At 39.6% G+C, this 20,206-nt stretch overlaps 1 protein-coding gene across 3 annotated transcripts in view; it reads right to left on the bottom strand.

Annotated features, from left to right (window-relative positions):
• The window catches only part of CCDC171 (coiled-coil domain containing 171), a 414,598-nt gene that overhangs the window by 333,860 nt on the left and 60,532 nt on the right, over positions 1 to 20,206 (bottom strand). For all 3 annotated transcript variants that reach the window (XM_030817262.1, XM_030817163.1, XM_030817225.1), the window contains one exon: positions 6,753 to 6,899. In XM_030817262.1, coding sequence (XP_030673122.1) covers positions 6,753 to 6,899 — 147 coding nt within the window. The remainder of the gene's footprint in view (positions 1 to 6,752; positions 6,900 to 20,206) is intronic.

Below are 20,206 nucleotides of genomic sequence, written 5' to 3'. Positions count from 1 at the left end.
CTAACACTGCACTTTTCCAAAGGTCTTAGCAAATGGCACATCAGGAGTTTATATCCCGCACCTGGCTCAGAGGGTCCCACGCCCACGGAGCCTCACTCACTGCTAGCACAGCAGCCTGAGATCCAACTGCAAGGCAGTAGCGAGGCTCGGGGAGGGGCACCCGCCATTGCTGAGGCTTGAGTAGGTAAACAAAGCGGCCGGGAAGCTCAAACTGAGTGGAGCCCACCGCAGCTCAAGGAGGCCTGCCTGCCTCTGTAGACTCCACCTCTGGGGGCAGGGCATAGCTGAAAAAAAGGCAGCAGAAACTTCTGCAGACTTAAACGTCCCTGTCTGACAGCTTTGAAGAGAGTAGTGGTTCTCCCAGCATGGAATTTGAGATCTGAGAAAGGACAGACTGCCCCCTCAAGTGAGTCCCTGACCTCCCAGTAGGGGCCAACTGACACCTCATACAGCCAGGTGTCCCTCTGAGACAAAGCTTCCAGAGGAAGGAGCAGGCAGCAACATTTGCCATTCTATAATATTTGCTGTCCTACAGCCTCCGCTGGTGATACCCAGGCAAACAGCGTCTGGAGTGGACCTCCAGCAAACCCCAACAGATCTGCAGCTGAGGGTCCTGACTCTTAGAAGGAAAACTAACAAACAGAAAGGACATCCACACCAAAACCCCATCTGTACATCATTATCAACAAAGACCAAAGGTAGATAAAACCACAAAGATGGGGAGAAACCAGAGGAGAAAAGCTGAAAATTCTGAAAATCACAGCCCCTCCTCTCCAAAGGAACACAGCTCCTCGCCAGCAACGGAACAAAGCTAGACGGAGAACGACTTTGACAAGTTGAGAGAAGAAGGCTTCACACGATTGGTAAGAACAAACTTCTCCAAGCTAAAGGAGGATGTTCGAACCCATCGCAAAGAAGCTAAAAACCTTGAAAAAAGATTAGACGAATGGCTAACTAGAACAAACAGCATAGAGAACAATTTAAAAGACCTGATGGAACTGAAAAACATGCCACGAGAACTACGTAATGCATGCACAAGCTTCAGTAGCCGATTTGAACAAGAGGAAGAAAGGGTATCAGTGACTGAAGATCAAATGAACAAAATGAAGCGAGAAGAGGAGTTTAGACAAAAAAGAGTAAAAAGGAATAAACAAAGCCTCCGAGAAATATGGGACTATGTGAATAGACCAAATCTACCTCTGACTGGTGTACCTGAAAGTGACGGGGAGAATGGAATCGAGCTGGAAAACACTCTTCAGGATATTATCCAGGAGAACTTCCCCAACCTAGTGAGGCAGGCCAACATTCAAATTCAGGAAATACAGAGAACACCACGAAGATACTCCTTGAGAAGAGCAATTCCAAGACACATAATTGTCAGATTCACCAAAGTTGAAATGAAGGAAAAAATGTTAAGGGCAGCCAGAGAAACGTCGGGTTACCCACAAAGGGAAGCCCATCAGACTAACAGCAGATCTGTCAGCAGAACTCTACAAGCCAGAAGAGAATAGGGGCCAATATTCAACATGCTTAAAGAAAAGAATATTCAACCCAGAATTTCTTATCTAGCCAAACTAAGCTTCATAAGTGAAAGAGAAATAAAATCCTTTACAGACAAGCAAATGATGACAGATTTTGTCACCACCAGGTCTGCCTTACAAGAGCTCCTGAAAGACGCACTAAACACGGAAAGGAACAACTGGTACCAGCCACTGCAAAAATATGCCAAATTGTAAAGACCATCCATGCTAGGAAGAAACTGCATCAACTAACGAGCAAAATAACCATCTAACATCATAATGACACGATCAATTTCACACATAACAATATTAACCTTAAATGTAAATGGGCTAAATGCTCCAATTAAAAGACACAGACTGGCAAATTGGATAAAGAGTCAAGACCCACCAGTGTGCTGTATTCAGGAGACCCATCTCACGTGCACAGACACACAAAATAAAGGGATGGAGGAAGATCCACCAAGCAAATGGAAAACGAAAAAAGGCAGGGGTTGCAATCCTAGTCTCTGATAAAACAGACTTTAAACCAACAAAGATCAAAAGAGACAAAGAAGGCCATTACATAATGGTAAAGGGATCAATTCAACAAGAAGAGCTAACTATCCTAAATATACATGCACCCAATACAGGAGCAGCCAGATTCATAAAGCAAGTCCTTAGAGACCTACAAAGAGACTTAGACTCCCACACAATAATAATGGGAGACTTTAACACCCCACTGTCAACATTAGACAGATCAATGAGACAGAAAGTTAAAAAGGATATCCAGGACTTGAACTCAGCTCTGCACCAAGCGGACCTAATAGACATCTACAGAACTCTCCACCACAAATCAACAGAATATACATTCTTCACAGCACCACATCACACTTATTCCAAAACTGACCCCATAGTTGGAAGTAAAGCACTCCTCAGCAAATATAAAAGAAAAGAAATTATAACAAACTGTCTCTCAGACCACAGTGCAATCAAACTAGAACTCAGGATTAAGAAACTCACTCAAAACCGCTCAACTATATGGAAACTGAACAACCTGCTCCTGAAAGACTACTGGGTACATAATGAAATAAAGGCAGAAATAAAGATGTTCTTTGAAACCAATGAGAACAAAGACACAACATAACAGAATCTCTGGGACACATTCAAAGCAGTGTGTAGAGGGAAATTTATAGCACTAAATGCCCACAAGAGAAAGCAGGAAAGATCTAAAATGGACACCTTAACATCACAATTAAAAGAACTAGAGAAGCAAGAGCAAACACATTCAAAAGCTAGCAGAAGGCAAGAAATAATTAAGATCAGAGCAGAACTGAAGGAGATACAGACACAAAAAACCCTTCAAAAAAATCAATGAATCCAGGAGCTGGTTTTTTGAAAAGATCAACAAAATTGACAGACCGCTGGCAAGACTTATAAAGAAAAAAACAGAGAAGAATCAAATAGATGCAATAAAAAATGATAAAGGGGATATCACCACCGATCCCACAGAAATACAAACTACCATCAGAGAATACTATAAACACCTCTACACAAATAAACTAGAAAATCTAGAAGAAATGGATAAATTCTTGGACACATACACCCTCCAAAGGCTAAACCAGGAAGAAGCTGAATCCCAAAATAGACCAATAACAGGTTCTGAAATTGAGGCAATAATTAATAGCATACCAACCAAAAAATGTCCAGGACCAGATGGATTCACAGCTGAATTCTACCAGAGGTACAAGGAGGAGCTGGTACCATTTCTTCTGAAACTATTCCAATCAATAGAAAAAGAGGGAATCCTCCCTAACTCATTTTATGAGGCCAGCATCATCCTGATACCAAAGCCTGGCAGAGACACAACAAAAAAAGAGAATTTTAGACCAATATCCCTGATGAACATCGATGCAAAAATCCTCAATAAAATACTGAGAAACTGAATCCAGCAACACATCAAAAAGCTTATCCACCATGATCAAGTGGGCTTCATCCCTGGGATGCAAGGCTGGTTCAACATACACAAATCAATAATGTAATCCATTACATAAACAGAACCAACGACAAACACCACCTGATTATCTCAATAGATGCAGAAAAGGCCTTTGACAGAATTCAACAGCCCTTCATGCTAAAAACTCCCAATAAATTAGGTATTGATGGGACGTATCTCAAAATAATAAGAGCTCTTTATGACAAACACACAGCCAATATCATACTGAATGGGCAAAAACCAGAAGCATTCCCTTTGAAAACTGGCACAAGATAGGGATGCTGTCTCTCAACACTCCTATTCAACATAGTGTTGAAAGTTCTGGCCGGGGCAATTAGGCAGGAGAAGGAAATAAACGGCATTCAATGAGGAAAAGAGGAAGTCAAATTGTCCCTGTTTGCAGGTGACATGATTGTATATTTAGAAAACCCCATCGTCCCAGCCCAAAATCTCCTTAAACTGATAAGCAACTTCAGCAAAGTCTCAGGATATAAAATCAATGTGCAAAAATCACAAGCATTCCTATACACCAATAACAGACAAACAGAGATCAAAATCATGAGTGGAACTCCCATTCACGATTGCTACAAAGAGAATAAAATACCTAGGAATCCAACTTACAAGGGATGTGAAGGACCTCTTCAAGGAGAACTACAAACCACTGCTCAACAAAATAAAAGAGGACACAAACAAATGGAAGAACATTCCATGCTCATGGTTAGGAAGAATCAGTATCGTGAAAATGGCCATACTGCCCAAGGTAATTTATAGATTCAATGCCATCCCCATCAAGCTACCAATGACTTTCTTCACAGAATTGGAAAAAAACTACTTTAAATTTCACATGAAACAAAAAAAGAGCCCGCATTGCCAAGACAATCCTAAGACAAAAGAACAAAGCTGGAGGCATCACGCTACCTGACTTCAAACTATACTACAAGGCTACAGTAACAAAAACAGCATAGTACTGGTACCAAAACAGAGATATAGACCAATGGAACAGAACAGAGCCCTCAGAAATAATACCACACATCTACAACCATCTGATCTTTGACAAACCTGACAAAAACAAGCAATGGGGAAAGGATTCCCTGTTTAATAAATGGTGTTGGGAAAACTGGCTAGCCATATGTAGAAAGCTGAAACTAGATCCCTTCCTTACACCTTATACAAAAATTAATTCAAGATGGATTAAAGACTTAAATGTTAGACCTAAAACCATAAAAACCCTAGAAGAAAATCTAGGCAATACCACTCAGGACATAGGTATGGGCAAGGACTTTATGACTAAAACACCAAAAGCAATGGCAACAAAAGCCAAAATTGACAAATGGGATCTAATTAAACTGAAGAGCTCCTGCACAGCAAAAGAAACTACCATCAGAGTGAACAGGCAATCTATAGAATGGGAGAAAATTTTTACAATCTACCCATCTGACAAAGGGCTAATATCCATAATCTACAAAGAAACAAATTTACAAGAAAAAAATCAAACAACCCCATCAAAAAGTGGGCAAAGGATATGAACAGATACTTCTCAAAAGAAGACATTTATGCAGCCAACAGACACATGAAAAAATGCTCATCATCACTGGCCATCAGAGAAATGCAAATCAAAACCACAATGAGATACCATCTCACACCAGTTAGAATGGCGACCATTAAAAAGTCAAGAAACAACAGGTGCTGGAGAGGATGTGGAGAAATAGGAACACTTTTACACTGTTGGTGGGACCGTAAACTAGTTTAACCATTGTGGAAGACAGTGTGGCTATTCCTCAAGGATCTAGAACTAGAAATACCATTTGACCCTGCCATCCCATTACTGGGCATATACCCAAAGGATTATAAATCATGCTACTATGAAGACACATGCACACGTATGTTTATTGCAGCACTATTCACAATAGCAAAGACTTGGAACCAACCTAAATGTCCAACAATGATAGACTGGATTAAGAAAATGTGGCACATATACATCATGGAATACTATGCAGCCATAAAAAATGATGAGTGCATGTCCTCTGTAGGGACACGGATGAAGCTAGAAACCATCATTCTGAGCAAACTATCGCAAGGACAGAAAACCAAACACCACATGTTCTCACTCATAGGTGGGAATTGAACAATGAGAACATGTGGACAAAGGAAGGGGAACATCACACACTGGGGCCTGTCATGGGGTGGGGGAGGGGGGAGGGATAGCATTAGGAGATATACCTAATGTAAATGATGAGTTAATGGGTGCAGATCGCTTTGTAAGATAGTGTAATGGGTGCAGCACACCAACATGGCACATGTATACATATGTAACAAGCCAGAACGTTGTGCACATGTACCCTAGAACTTAAAGTATAATAAAAAATAAATTTAAAAAAATTGTCATACATTATTTTCTGCCTAGCCTCCTTATTGAATGTTTTTGCTAGTGTCAATGATTTTAAAGTTGATTTTACTATTCATTTTATTTACATGTCATCTAAAAATATTAGGAATCACACTTTCTCCCTCCCAAAAGTTATAATCCTTACTGCTGTTCTTAACAATGTTAAGTGACACAGTGAGTTTAATAAGTGTTAACTCTAGCACTTTACCATTAAATACTCTTCATAAGTATTTATTTGCCTAATAAAGATTACAAATTATGTTTAGGACAAAACTTCTTTATCTGTTTAAATATTTCATTTCCCACAAAGCAAAGAGAAATTTTTCAAAGAAGATGAACTAACAAATCAATTAGATTTCTCTAAAGATTATTTTCAGTATCATTCACAAATAAAAATCCTATTTTTCATCTGTAAATTGATGCTCCTTTCCCAAGTAAAATCTCATCTGAAAAGCATTCCACAAAACCATACAGGATTCAAACTACAAAATTAAAATGTAATATTACTTTTATGATTTAGAACCTATCCATATACACCAAAACTTTTCCTGTGTTGCTTACTCAACCTAATAATGTAAACAATTACTCTCAAACTTCCCAAGTATTCCATGAGAGTTAATTGTTCAAAAGTGAACAGATTTTTTTAAACTAGAGCAAAACAGAAAATACTCAGATATAAAAATTTTCAAAGCAGCCAAATATACATTATAAATAAGTGCCCCTAAAATTAGTTTTATATATTATCACAGAGTAAAACTCTCCAACCTTAAATCACGGAATGAGTTGTGTGTGTGTGTGTGTGTGTGTGTGTGTGTGTGCATGCGTGTGTGAAAGTTTGTACGCATATATATTATAAAGGAATGAGAAAATGTACCTCAAATTCTTTTCTAAGGCGTTCCTCTCGTTGAGTGCTAAATTCAAGTTCACTTGTTTGTCGCCGTAAAAGGTTAGAGCAGTCCATATGTTCTGTTTCTAATTTTTCTACTTTCTTATGCATATTTTGCACAGCAGTATCTTGCTCCTGGAAAATAATTCATTTTTGCATCAATAAAGTTGATAAGTCATCAATGACTAAGAGTCACTCCAACAGAAGACAGTGAGTAACTAAATCTGTGCTTCAACCATAATAATAGGTTAATTTTTATAGGCAAAAGACGCCTAGATATTTTCCATCAATGTTTCAGAATGTCCATGTGTTTAAAAAGCAATACTGAAGTTTTAGAATTCAAAAACTCTGATTAATATTACAATGGAAAATGTTATAGCATATGAGAAAGTTACATTAGTTTAACTGACCTCTGAAGGTATTTATATAATGCTGTAGTTCAACTATCATATATGTTTCCCCTTCCAATTAAAATTTTTAAATGTATATTGCCCTTTGTGTAATAAGAAATGATTAACTTGAATGCCTAATAATGTTGATAATGCTTACATGAGCTCACGGTACTTAAATTACATGCTTACGGCTTTTAAAATTACATCCACTAGATGGCTGTGTTTCATTTCCTCTTAGATTTTCAAAAAGCTTTCAAATCTTTGCTTGGCTATTGAAAAAGAAATAACTTCAGGTAGTCTTATACTAAAATCTCTCAATCCCCTTTCCCAACTAAACACAGAAATGGGAGTTGAATTTTATTGAAAAAGTTCAAACGTCAAGTTAACACATGTATCAAAGGCATTCTCCACAGTAACTAATCTAGATTCATTGTTGTCATTTAAGGCCTTTAACAAAGCCCTCTTTCCCACATTTCCCTCATCAGAGTAATGTTATTCATGGACAAACACACATGAATATTTATATATGCTTCCAAGAATACCTAGCCACTCAAAAGATACCATTAGAATCTGAGTATGTTGCAAACATCAAATATAATTCTCTGTCAAAGATTCTAGTTTGAAAAACACCCAGCATCCTAAGTCCACAGTGAAGAGATGAGGAAACATTTTAAATTCAATTTTTATTTCATATCTCCAATTTCTTATTTCTATTTTTTTAACTTTTGTTTTAGGTTCACGGGTACATGTGTAGGTTTGTTATATAGGTAAACTCAAGTCACAGGGATGTGTTGCACAGATTATTTCATCACCCAGGTACTAAGCCTAGAACCCAAAAGTTATTTTTTCTGATCCTCTTCCTTCTCCCACTCTCCACCCTCAGGCAGGACCCAGTGTATGTTGTTCCCCTCTTTGTATCCATGTGTTCTCATTGTTTGGTTCCCACCTAGAAGTGAGAACATGTGGTATGTGGTTTTCTGTTCCTGTGTTAGTTTGCTAAGGATAATGGCCTCCAGCTCCATCCGTGTTCCTGCAAAGGATATTACCTCATTCTTTTTTATGGCTGCATATTATTTAATGGTGTATATATACTACATTTTCTTTATGTAGTCTAACACTGATAAGCATTTAGGTTGACTCCATGTCTTTGCTATTGTGAATAGTGCTGCAATGAACATATGCATGTCATGTGTCTTTGTGGTAGAATAATTTCTATTCCTTTGAGTATATACCCAGAAGTGGGATTGCTGGATCAAAAGATACTTCTGCTTTTAGTTCTTTGAGGAATCGCCACATTGTTTTCCACAATGGTTGAATGAACTTACACTCCCACCAATAATGCGTAAGTGTTCCCTTTTCTCCACAACCTCACCAGCATCTGTTATTTTTTTAATTTTTAATAATAGCCATTCTGACTGGTCTGAGATTCCAATTCCTTATTCTTATCCTTATGAATCCCCTTATTCATAAGATTACTATTCTACAGCAGGCTATATATGAACTCTTAATAATTACTTTCTTCACGTAATAGACTTCTTAATATAGACATACCTTAGAGATATGGCTGGTTCAGTTCCTGAACACTGCCATAAAGCAAATATTGCAATAAAGTGAGTCACATCAATTTTTGGTTTCCAAAAAATTGCAAATAAAAGTAATGTTTGCACTATAGTGTAATCTATTAAGTGTGCAATAGCATTATATATAAAAATGTATTTATTTTAATTTAAAAATACTTTATTGAGGTCAGGCACAGTGGCTCACACCTGTAATCCCAGGACTTTGGGAGGCCAAGGTGGACAGATGACTTGAGCCCAGGAGTCTGAGACAAGCCTGGCCAACATGGCAAAACCCTATCTCTACTAAAAATACAAAACACAGCCACATGTGATAATCCCAGCTACTCCGGGAGGCTGAGGCAGGAGAATCGCTTGAACCCAGGAAGCAGAGATTGCAGTGAGTCGAGATCACACCACTGCACTCCAGCCTGGGCGACAGAGCAAGACTCTATCTCAAAAATACATAAATAAAATTAAAATACTTTATTGCTAAAAAAAATGATAACCATCATCTGGCCCTTCAGGAAGTCATCATCTTTAATGGTGGAAGGTCCTAACTCAATGTTTGTTGATGACTGTTGACTGATGAGGGTGGTAGCGGCTGAAGGCTGGGCGGTCAGTGGCAGTTTCTTAAAATAAGGCAACAAAGAAGTTTGCTACATTGGTTGACTCTTTCTTCAAAAAGGTTTCTCTGTAGCATGCAATGCTGCTTGATAGCATTTTACCAGCAGTAGAACCTCTTTCAAAACTGAAACCCTATGGCTGCTTTAGCAACTAAGTTTATGTAATATTCTAAATCTTTTGCTGTCATTTCAGTAATGTTCACAGCATCTCCACCAGGAGGAGTTGCCATCTCAAGAAACTATTTTCTTTGGTCATCTATAAGAAGCAACTCCTCACCCATTCAAGTTTTATGAATGCATGAGATTGCAGCAATTCAGTCAAATCTTCAGGCTCCACCTCTAATTCTAGTTATCTTGCTATTTCCAACCTACAGTAACTTATTCCACTGAAGTTAAACCCGCCCCCTCCCCCGAAGTTATCCATAAGGACTGAAACCAACTTCCTCCAAACTCCTGTTAATGATGACATTTTGACCTCCTCACATGAATCACAAATGGTCTTAAGGGCATCTAGAATGGCAAATCCTTTCCAGAAAATTTTCATTTTAATTTGCCTAGATCCATCAGAGGAGTCACTATCTATGTCAGCTATAGCCTTATGAAATGTATTTCTTAAGTAATAAGACTTGAAAGTCAAAATTCTTCATTGATGCATGTGCTGCAGAATGGATGTTGTGTTAGCAAAGATGAAAACAACACTAACTTGCTTGTACATAACCATCAGAGTTCTTCAGTAACCAAGTGCATTGTCAACAAACAATAATATTTTGAGAAGAATCTTTTTTTTCTGAGCAGCAGGTACAGTGGGTTTAAATATTCAGTTAAATATTCTGTGAAGAGATGAGCTGTCATCTGGGCTTTGTTGTCCCATTTATAGAGCACAGGCAGAGTATACGTAGCATAATTCTTAAAGGCCCTAGGATTTGGAGAATGGTAAATGAGCGATGGCTTCAACTTAAACTCAACAGCAATATTACCCCCTAACCAGAGAGTCATCCTGTCCTTTGAAGCATTAAAGCTGGGCACTGACTTCTCCTCTCTAGCTCTGAAACACCTAGATGACACCTTCCAATAGAAGACTGTTTTGTCTGCAGTGAAAATCTGTTGTTTAGTGTAGCCACCTTCATTGATTATTTTAGCTAGATCTTTGGGATTACTTGCTGCAGCTTCTACATCAGCACTTGCTTCACCTTGCATTTTTATATTATGTAGAAGTCTTATTTCCCTAAACGTCATGAACCAATCTCTCCTAGCCTCCAACTTTTCTTCTCCAAATTCCTCATCTCTCTCAGCCTTCATCAAATTGAAGAGTTAGGGCCTTATATTCTAAATTAGGCTTTGGCTTAAGGGAATGTTGTGGCTGGTTTGATCTATTCAGACCACTACAACTTTCTCCATGTCAGCAATAAGAATGGCTGGCTCTCTTGTCACTTTGTGTTCACTAAAGTAGCGCTTTTAATTTCCTTCAAGAACTTTTCCTTGCATTCACAACTTGGCTGTTCGGCACTAAAGACATAGCATTTGGCCTGTCCTGGTTTATCAACATTCCTTCTTACTAAGCTTAATCATTTCTAGCTTTTGATTTAAAATGAAAGAGGTGTGAGCCTTCCTTTGACTTGAACACTTAGAGGACATTGTAGAGTTAACTGGCCTCATTTCAACATTGTTGTGTCTCAAGGAGTAGGGAGGCCAGAGGAGAGGGAGAGTTGGAAGAACGGTTGGACAGAGGAGTAGTGAGAACACATATGTTTATAAATTAAGTACATCACCTTATGAAGGCATGGTTCATGGTGCCCCAAAACAATCACAATAGCAGTAAGGTAAAGACCACTGGACAGGGGGGAGGGGCCACGATGGCCAAATAGAAACAGCTGCAGTCTGCAGCTCCCAGCGAGACCAACGCAGAAGGTGGGTGGTTTCTGCATTTCCAACTGAGGTACACAGTTCATCTCATTGGGACTGGTTAGGCACTGGGTGCAACCCATGGAGAGCAAGCAGAAGCAGGGTAGGGCGTCACTTCACACAGGAAGTGCAAGGAGCCAGGGGGACTCCCTCCCCCAGCCAGCCAGGGGAAGTGGGGAGGGACTGTGCTACCCGCCCTGAGTACTACGCTTTTCCCATGGATTTTTGCAATCCACACATCAGGAGATTCCCTCGTGACCCTACACCACCAGGGCCCTGGGTTTCAAGCACAAAACTGGGCGGCTGTTTGGGCAGACACCGAGCTGCAAGAGTTTTTTCGTATGCCAGTGGCACCTGGGACTCCAGTGAGAAAGGACAACTGTCCACTCCTCTGGAAAGGGGGCTGAAGCCAGGAACCCAAGAAGTCTAGCTCAGCAGGTCCCACTCCCACGGAGCCTAGCAAGCTAAGAACCACTGGCTTGAAATTCTCGCTGCCAGCACAGCAGTCTGGAGTCGACCTGGGATGATCGAGCTTGGTGGGGGAAGTAGCGACCGCCATTACTGAGGCTTTCGTAGGTGGTTTTCCCGATAGTGCTAAGGAGACTGGAAGGTTTGGACTGGGCACAGTCACCACAGCAAAGCAAAGTGGCTGTGGCCAGACTGCTTCTCTGGATTCCTCCTCACTGGGCAGGGCATCTCTGCAGGATATGCAGCAGTTCAGTCAGGAGCTTACAGATAAAACTCTCATCCTGGTAGGACAGAGCACCTGGGGGAAGGGGTGGCTGCAGTCGCAGCTTCAGTGGACTTAAATCTTTCCTGCCTGTCAGCTCTGAAGACAGCAGCTGATCCTGACGAGGATTCTCCCAGCACAGCGCACCAGCTCTGCTAAAGGACAGACTGCCTCCTCAAGTGGGTCCCTGACCCCCCTGCCTCCTGACTGAGAGAGACCTCCCAATAGGGGTTGACAGACACCTCATATAAGAGAGCTCCAGCTGGCATCAGGCTGGTGCCCCTCTGGGACAAAGCTTCCGGAGGAAGAAGCAGGCAGCAATCTTTGCTGTTCTCCAGCCTCCACTAGTGATACCCACACAAACATGGTCTACAAACTGCAGCAGACCTGCAGAAGTCCAGAAAACTGCAGCAGACCATCAGAAGAAGGGCCTGTTAGAAGAAAAACTAACAAACAGAAAGCAACAACATCAATATCAACATCAAGAACCGCCCCACAGGTCGAGTGTGGTGGCTCACGCCTGTAATCACAGCACTTTTGGAGGCCGAGGCGGGTGGATCAGGAGGTCAGGAGATCGAGACTATCCTGGCTAACATGGTGAAACCCCATCTCTACTAAAAATACAAAAAATCAGACGGGTGTAGTGGCAGGCACCTGTAGTCCCAGCTACTCGGGAGGCTGAGGCAGGAGAATGGCATGAACCCAGGAGGCAGAGCTTGCAGTGAGCCGAGATCAAGCCACTGCACTCCAGCCTGGGTGATAGAGCAGGACTCCATCTCAAAAAAAAAAAAAAAAAAAAAAAAAGAACCCCCCTACAAAAACCCCATCCAAAGGTCATCAGCCTCAAAGATCAAAGGTAGATAAATCCACGAAGATAAGGAAAAGTCAGCACAAAAATGCTGAAAATTCCAAAAGCCAGAATGACTTTTCTCCTCCAAATGATCACAACACCTCTCCAGCAAGGGCACAAAACTGGACAGAGAATGAGATTGAGGAATTGACAGAAGTAGGCTTCAGAAGGTGGGTAATAACAAACTCCTCTAAGCTAAAGGAGCATGTTCAAACACAATGCAAAGAAGCTAAGAACGTTGATAAAAGGTTATTACAGAAACTGCTAACTAGAATAACCAGTATAGAGAGGAACATAAATTCCATGTGACATGTCTGTTCCCCCTTTACCTTCCACCATGATTGTAAGCTTCCTGAGGCCTCCCCAGAAGCTGAGCAGATGTTAGCACCATGCTTCCTGTAAAGCATACAGAATGATGAGCCAATTAATTAAATCTCTTTCCTTTATAAATTACCCAGTCTCAAGTATTTCTTCATAGCAATGTGAGAATGGCCAAATACAAATAGTATTATGAACAACCTTATGTAATCTCATTTTTTCATAAGAGTACTTTCATATATGAAAGCACTTTTAAGAAGATTATGCACTATACTACACAAGTATAAAAGACTATTATTCTATATGATAGGTCCTCCTCTTTCAAACACTGAATAGCACCAGTATTAATTCAGTCACTGTTAAATTATATGCCTTCTTAAATTACAAATACATAATCTCCAACTTTCAGTGATTGACTTAGATACTTGTCTACTTTAAAGTAAATAAATAGCAATTTACATGGTTAACCATAAACCAAACAATTTGAAATAATAACAAAATGAAGTCTATAACCAAAGGATGCTTATATCCTAGTTGATCAAAACTATTTTATGTAGTATTTTATATAGTAAAATAAATAAAATAGTAAAATAAATTATTTAGGAAGTCTCATGAGATTTATTTATAAAAGAAAATCATAGGCCAGGCACAGTGGCTCACTCCTGTAATCCCAGCACTTTGAGGCCAAGGTGGGTAGATCCCTTGAACTCAGGAGTTCAAGACCAACCTGGCCAACATGGTGAAAACTTGTCTCTACTAAAGTACAAAAAATTAGCCAGGTGTGGTGGCACACACCTGTAATCCCGCCTATTCGGGAGGCTGAGGCAGAAGAATCGCTTGAACCCAGGAGGCGGAGGTTACAGTGAGCCAAGATCACACAACTGCACTCCAGCCTGGGCGACAGAGCGAGACTCCATCTCAAAATAATAAACAAATAAACAAAAATTAGCTGGCATTGTGGTGCATGCCTGTGGTCCCAGTACTTGGAGGGCTGAGGTGGGAGGATCACTTGCACCTAGGAGGCAGAGGCTGCAGCAAGCTGAGATCATGCCACTGCACTCCAGCCTGGGCGACAGAGTGAGACCCTGTCTCAAGAAAAAAAAAAAAAAAAAATCACACGTGATTCCCATTTTACTGACAAATCATTAGAAAGACAACACATAATCATTTAAATCCCAGTACAATAAACAAAGAGTATGCCCACTATTCCACGAAGTTTAAATTTAATCCTTTTTAAAAAAAAAGAACCTGGAAAATCAAAGGCCAATCAGTTAGGGCTTATGTTTATTTTGGTGATATATTACTATATTACTGCTATGATAGTTTATCTATATTTAATATTACTTGCCAATTAGTTTTATTTAAGAGTATTTCAAGATTTAGATAAAATTCTGACCTAACAATCACATTTTCAATGCAGAGGTCTGGTACTCACTTAATATTATATGATAATTTCTATTGTATTCTTGGATATGAATATAAATATACACACAGATATAAACATATACAAACACACAAACATGTTTTCATGGAAAAAGATGTTTTCCTAAAATAGTAGTGATGTTTAGGAATTCTACTCAAGAGTAGAGATACTTAGAAATTCTATATGAAGAAAAGTTATATTACATTAATTAACTGATTACATAGAGTTAGAATTACACTGATTGATTTTCTAATGTTAAACCTGCCTGACATTAATTGTATAAAGTCTTTTATATTTTATCTTTTTAAAATCTTGCTACATTTGGTTAGCTAATATTTTGTATAATATTTTTGTATATATATTCATAACTGACATTAGCTATAATTATCTTTTCTTGTGTCCTTGTCAGTTTGGCATCAATATTATGTTATCAAGATGTTTCCATTCTCTAGAGGAGTTTACATAAAACTGGAATTATTAGCTCCTTTATTCTTTTTATTCATTGGTAAAACAATATAGGCCAGAAATTTTGACACTGACCCAATCTATTTAATGATTACCATACTATTCAGCTTTTCTATTTTCTACTTCTTAAGTTAGATGGGGAAGGAGGAAGGATTATATCTAGCCAAACAATACTATAGTAAAGATCATGGCTGAAAAGCCTCACCCAGACACTCAAAGTTTCTAGGAAACTTTTTAGTCCTTCATTCTTAAAATGAGAAAACATGATATTTTTAAAAATTATCCAACATGAAGATAAAATCTAAATCAAATAATGGTAAAGGGTGAGGGGCAACCTAAGAGAAACAGATATTTAAAAACAAGAAAACTTCAAAATATCCTCAAAGAACATAAGCAGCTCCAGAACAGGGTAGCACCAAAAATCCTTTCCTTCATAAAAGCAACAAGAACGCTCGCAAAAATTATCTGAATCTAGTTTCTCGTGAACTCTTTAAATTAACCGAAAACTTGCAGTAATCCAAAAAGCATTTATTCAGGGAAATCAATTGAATCTCAGTAAGAATAGTGAGATTTGTGGCATTTTAACTTGTACTATTCTCATCCCCTCCCCACCAGCTCCTGATAGCTTCAAAAATCAATTGCCTTAGAATAGTAGTAGCTTATGGAATCCAGCAGCCTAGCCAGCACTGTGGGGAAGGAGAGAAGAACAGGGTTGGAGCTCCCCAAAAGCCCCAGCCACAGAGAACCAGGCATACATATAGCCTTTGAAAAGCTCTGACATATTCCTGGCATCCAGAAAACCATGCAAGTGCAAGGCTATATATATGCCTAGTCCCTGAGAAGGCCCCAGTCTCTCATCTCTGGCTGACCATAAGGCTCTGTGCAAGTAGGAAGCAAAGGCTAAGGCAGAGTTTTAATCAGCCCACAAAAGCACTGAATGCATACTCCAACATAAAGAAAGAACCACTCGGCAAAGGCTAGAAGACTTATTTGTTCACAGCATTTAAGAAAATCTTCTGTCCATTCATTAGCTGACCATCTACAAACAAAGTAGAGATCTCATTGGCCACACATGACAAAGAATACACACTTTATAGATTTAGACAGAAAAGTCACCATCAACAATATAAAAAGGTATTCAACATCATTAGTCATTAGAAAAATGCAACTCAAGGTCCAGGCACGGTGGCTCACGCTTGTAATCCCAGCACTTTCGGAGGCCAAGGTGAGCAGATCACGAGGTCAGGAGTTCAAGACCAACCTGGCCAACATGGTGAAACCCCATCTCTACTAAAAGTACAAAAAAATTTGCTGGGCATGGTGGCGCATGCCTGTAATCCCAGCTACTTGGGAGGCTGAGGCAGGAGAACCACTTGAACCCAGGAGGCTGAGGCTGCAGTTAGCCAAGACCGTGCCACTGCACTCCAGCCTGGCGACAGAGCGAGACTCCATCTGAAAAAAAAAAAAAGAAAAGAAAAAAAGAAAAATGCAAATCAAAACCACTTGTTTTTATTAAGCTTTCTTAAATGTATGTATAGATAACATTTATTTCAATGTTTAATATGTTTTGAGTCTTTATTTAGAAGTTTAGTGATTTTTTTACCAGAAATATGCTCCAAGAACTTAACTCATTTATATCAATTAACCTATGCTAAAACTGGTTTCATTCTATGTCATTCACTTAAAGTCACAATTCCCAAGAACCTATGAATGATGTTAAATGAGGACTTCTATTTCATGCCACTAAGATGGTTATCATCAAAAAGACTGATGATAACAGGTGATGGCAAAGACGGAGAGAAACTGGAACTCTCAAACATTACTCATACTGTCATTCAGCAGCATTAGAAAACAGTCCGTCAGTTCCTCAAAAAGCTAACCATAAAGTTACTATTTGACCCAGAAATTCTAATACTGAGTGTATACCCAAGATAACAGAAAATCTATGTCAACACAAAAATTTGTATATAGAACCCCCAACAAAATAGTCTATGGCATTTAATAAATCTCAAATAGGCGACAGAGCCTAGGACCACCCACTACATCAGTTGAGCATCTACCATCCTGTCACCATTACATAAACCTGCAGAAAAGTGTTAAGAAATACAGAAGTTCAGTCCTCAAAGAGATGTTCAGTGGGAAAAACAAACTAGTAAGACAGGTAAGAACTCCAACTCTTTTTATAAATAGAAGATCAAAATAAAGCCACCAAAGTATCAGGAAATTGCAAAGAATGGCATGGAAACTATGCAAATATGCAAACTATTCAAAAGTAAGAAAAAGAAAAAATAGCAAAGGTAGAAATGAACAAAACACACTAAAGACAACGTGCCCAACCAAGAAAATAGTCAAAACTCAAGAACGGGGCACATTCAACACAACAGTTTCACACTATAAAATACTTTTAATACTAAAAACATTTGGTAAAACCAGAATTCAAATATGAGATGAAAAGTGAGACTGCAGTTCTATCAGAAGATCATAAGTTAAAAAGAATACCAAGAGGGGACCACTAAACAGATTTGATTAAACATAGCTAATCATCTCTCCTAAAACGCCACTTAAATGAAAGTAAAAAATAAAAACAAACGGCAGAAACAATGAATGGTGGAGAAAATGACAGCCAACAAAAGATGTCAGAAGCAAATTTGGAAGATAGAAAGCAAACTGACAAGTGATAATGACTTAGGTTTCAGCTTTTTCACCTTTTCTAAATGTGTAAAAAGGGAGAAGCCTAGTAGCAAGCTGATTTACAGCCACAAAAGCTCAGAAATTGGAGGCACAATGTCTTAGTCCATCCAGCCTGCCATAACGAGATACCATAAACTAGGCAGTTTATAAAAAACAGAAATGTATTTCTCACAGTTCTGGAAGATGGGAAATACAAGATCAAGGTGCTGGCAGATTCAATGTCTGGCAAGAGCCTACTTTCTAGTTTACAGAGGATGCTTTCTAGCTGTGTCCTAACATGGTGGAAGGGAAGAACTCTGGTTCTTCAGTCCCTTATAAAGGCACCAATTCTACTTAAGGTTTCCACCATCAAGACCTAATAATCTTCTGAAGACCCCACCTCCTAATACCGTCACAATGGTAATTAGGTTTCAACATACAAATTTAGGAGGGACACAAACATCCAGACCCTAGCAAAACAGCTAACTCTGAAGCCAAGCTCTATAGTAAAAATGAATACAGGAGCATTGTTGGAAGCCTCTATAACCAGTAGTTTATACTCTCGGGTTGCCTCTGCCAGCTCCCTCCCTGAAAAATCCCTCTCCATATCCTGGTAAAAGGGAAGGAGTTTACAAACTAGAGGTTGATCAAAAGAGGTTCTGAGGATGTGAAAAGCAACACAACTGGGGGTCGGGGTAAGACACCTTATTAAAAATAAGGAGATTAAGCAACATCTGCATAGTGGGCAGTTAGACCTCACAGCGCCCTGAACACTGACTCCTACACTCATAGTAATATAAGGAGGAGACTAAAAGATTTCTTTCTAGGGAAACTACCAGGCCAAGAAAAAAGACATCGTAAGGTTCCCCAATTCAATGCAAGGGTTCCACATCCAAAGAGCTTCTTCTCATCTTTTTAGTGCCTCATTCTTAAATATAAACACACAGTCTAGAATCACCAGACATTTGCAGAAAGGTTCTTGTATTAGGCTGTTCCTGCATGGCTATAAAGAAATACGTGAGAATGGGTAATTTATAAAGAAAAGAGGTTTAATTGGCTCACAGTTCTGCAGGCTGTACAGGAAGCATGACGCTGGCATCGCTTGGCTTCTGGGGAGGCCTCAGGAAACTTACAATCATGGTAGAAGGTGAAGGGGGAGCAGGCATGTCACATGGCCAGATCAGGAGCAAGAGGAAGGAGGTGCTACAAGAGGAAGGAGGCGCTACACACTTAAATGACCAGATCTCGTGAGAGCTCATTCACTACTAGGAGGATAGTATCAAGAGGAATGGTGCTAAACCATTCATGAGAAATCTGCCCCCATGATCTCCTCCCACCAGGCCCTATTTCCAACACTGGTGGTTACATTTCAATATGAGATTTGGGCAGAGACACACATCCAAACTATATCACTTCTCATGTGAAACTCAGAGGCTACTACAAAATGAAGCCAAACACTCAGAGAAAATAAAGACCAGGCCGGGCACAGTGGCTCACACCTGTAATCACAGCATTTTGGGAGGCCAAGGTGGGATGACCACTTGAGTCCAGGAGTTCAAGACCAGACTGGACAACACAGTGAGACCCTGTGTCTACAAAGAATAGAAAAAATTAGCCAGGTATGGTGGTGCACACCTGTAGTCCCAGGTACTTGAGAGGCTGAGGTGGGAAGATGGCTTGAGCCCAGGAGGGTTTTTTTTTTTTTTTTTTTTTTTGTAGACAGAGTTTCACTCTTGTCACCCAGGCTGGAGTGCAATGGTACCATCTCGGCTCACTGCAACCTCTGCCTCCCAGGTTAAAGTGATTCTCCTGCCTCAGCCTCCTGAAGTAGCTGGGATTACAAGCACCCGCCACCATGCCCAGCTTTTTTTTTTTTTTTTTTTTTTTTTGTATTTTTAGTTGAGATGGGATTTCACCACGTTGGCCAGGCTGGTCTTGAACTCCTGACCTCAGGTGATCCACCCGCCTTGGCCTCCCAAAGTGCTGGGATTACAGGCATGAACCACCGCGCCCAGCCAAGCCCAGGAGGTTTAAGCTGCAGTGAGCCATGATCGAGCCACTGCATTTCCAGCCTTGGCAGCAGAGCAAGATCCAGTCTCAAAAATAAGAAGAAAGAAAAGAAAAGAAGACAAGACCATCAAGGGAGGGGTGGGGGGAAAAACACCTTCAAAATAAGTATGACTTATATCCTCAAAGAGTTAAATTAAGACATTACAAACATGAAACAAGGAGAATATACTAAGAAAGTTATCATCAAATAACAAGAATGAGCTTAGAAATTAAAAACCCAAAAGATGAAATAAAATGTAATAGAAAGGCTGCAATATAAAATTGAGAAAATCTCTCAGAAAATAAGAGTAAAAATATAAAAAGATGGACAATAGAAGAGATAAGCATTATAAGGATGTCAACTTTATGTCAAAATGATCTATAAATGCAATCCAATTTTAATCAAAATTACAGGAAGGTCTCTTGATGGAATAAGCCATTCCTGAAACTCACATAGGGAA

Source organism: Nomascus leucogenys, chromosome 1a (assembly GCF_006542625.1).
Source record: "Nomascus leucogenys isolate Asia chromosome 1a, Asia_NLE_v1, whole genome shotgun sequence".
Classification (NCBI taxonomy): Eukaryota; Metazoa; Chordata; class Mammalia; order Primates; family Hylobatidae; genus Nomascus; species Nomascus leucogenys.
The sequence above is the reverse complement of the archived record's forward strand: the minus strand, read 5'-3'. Positions and strand labels throughout refer to the sequence as shown.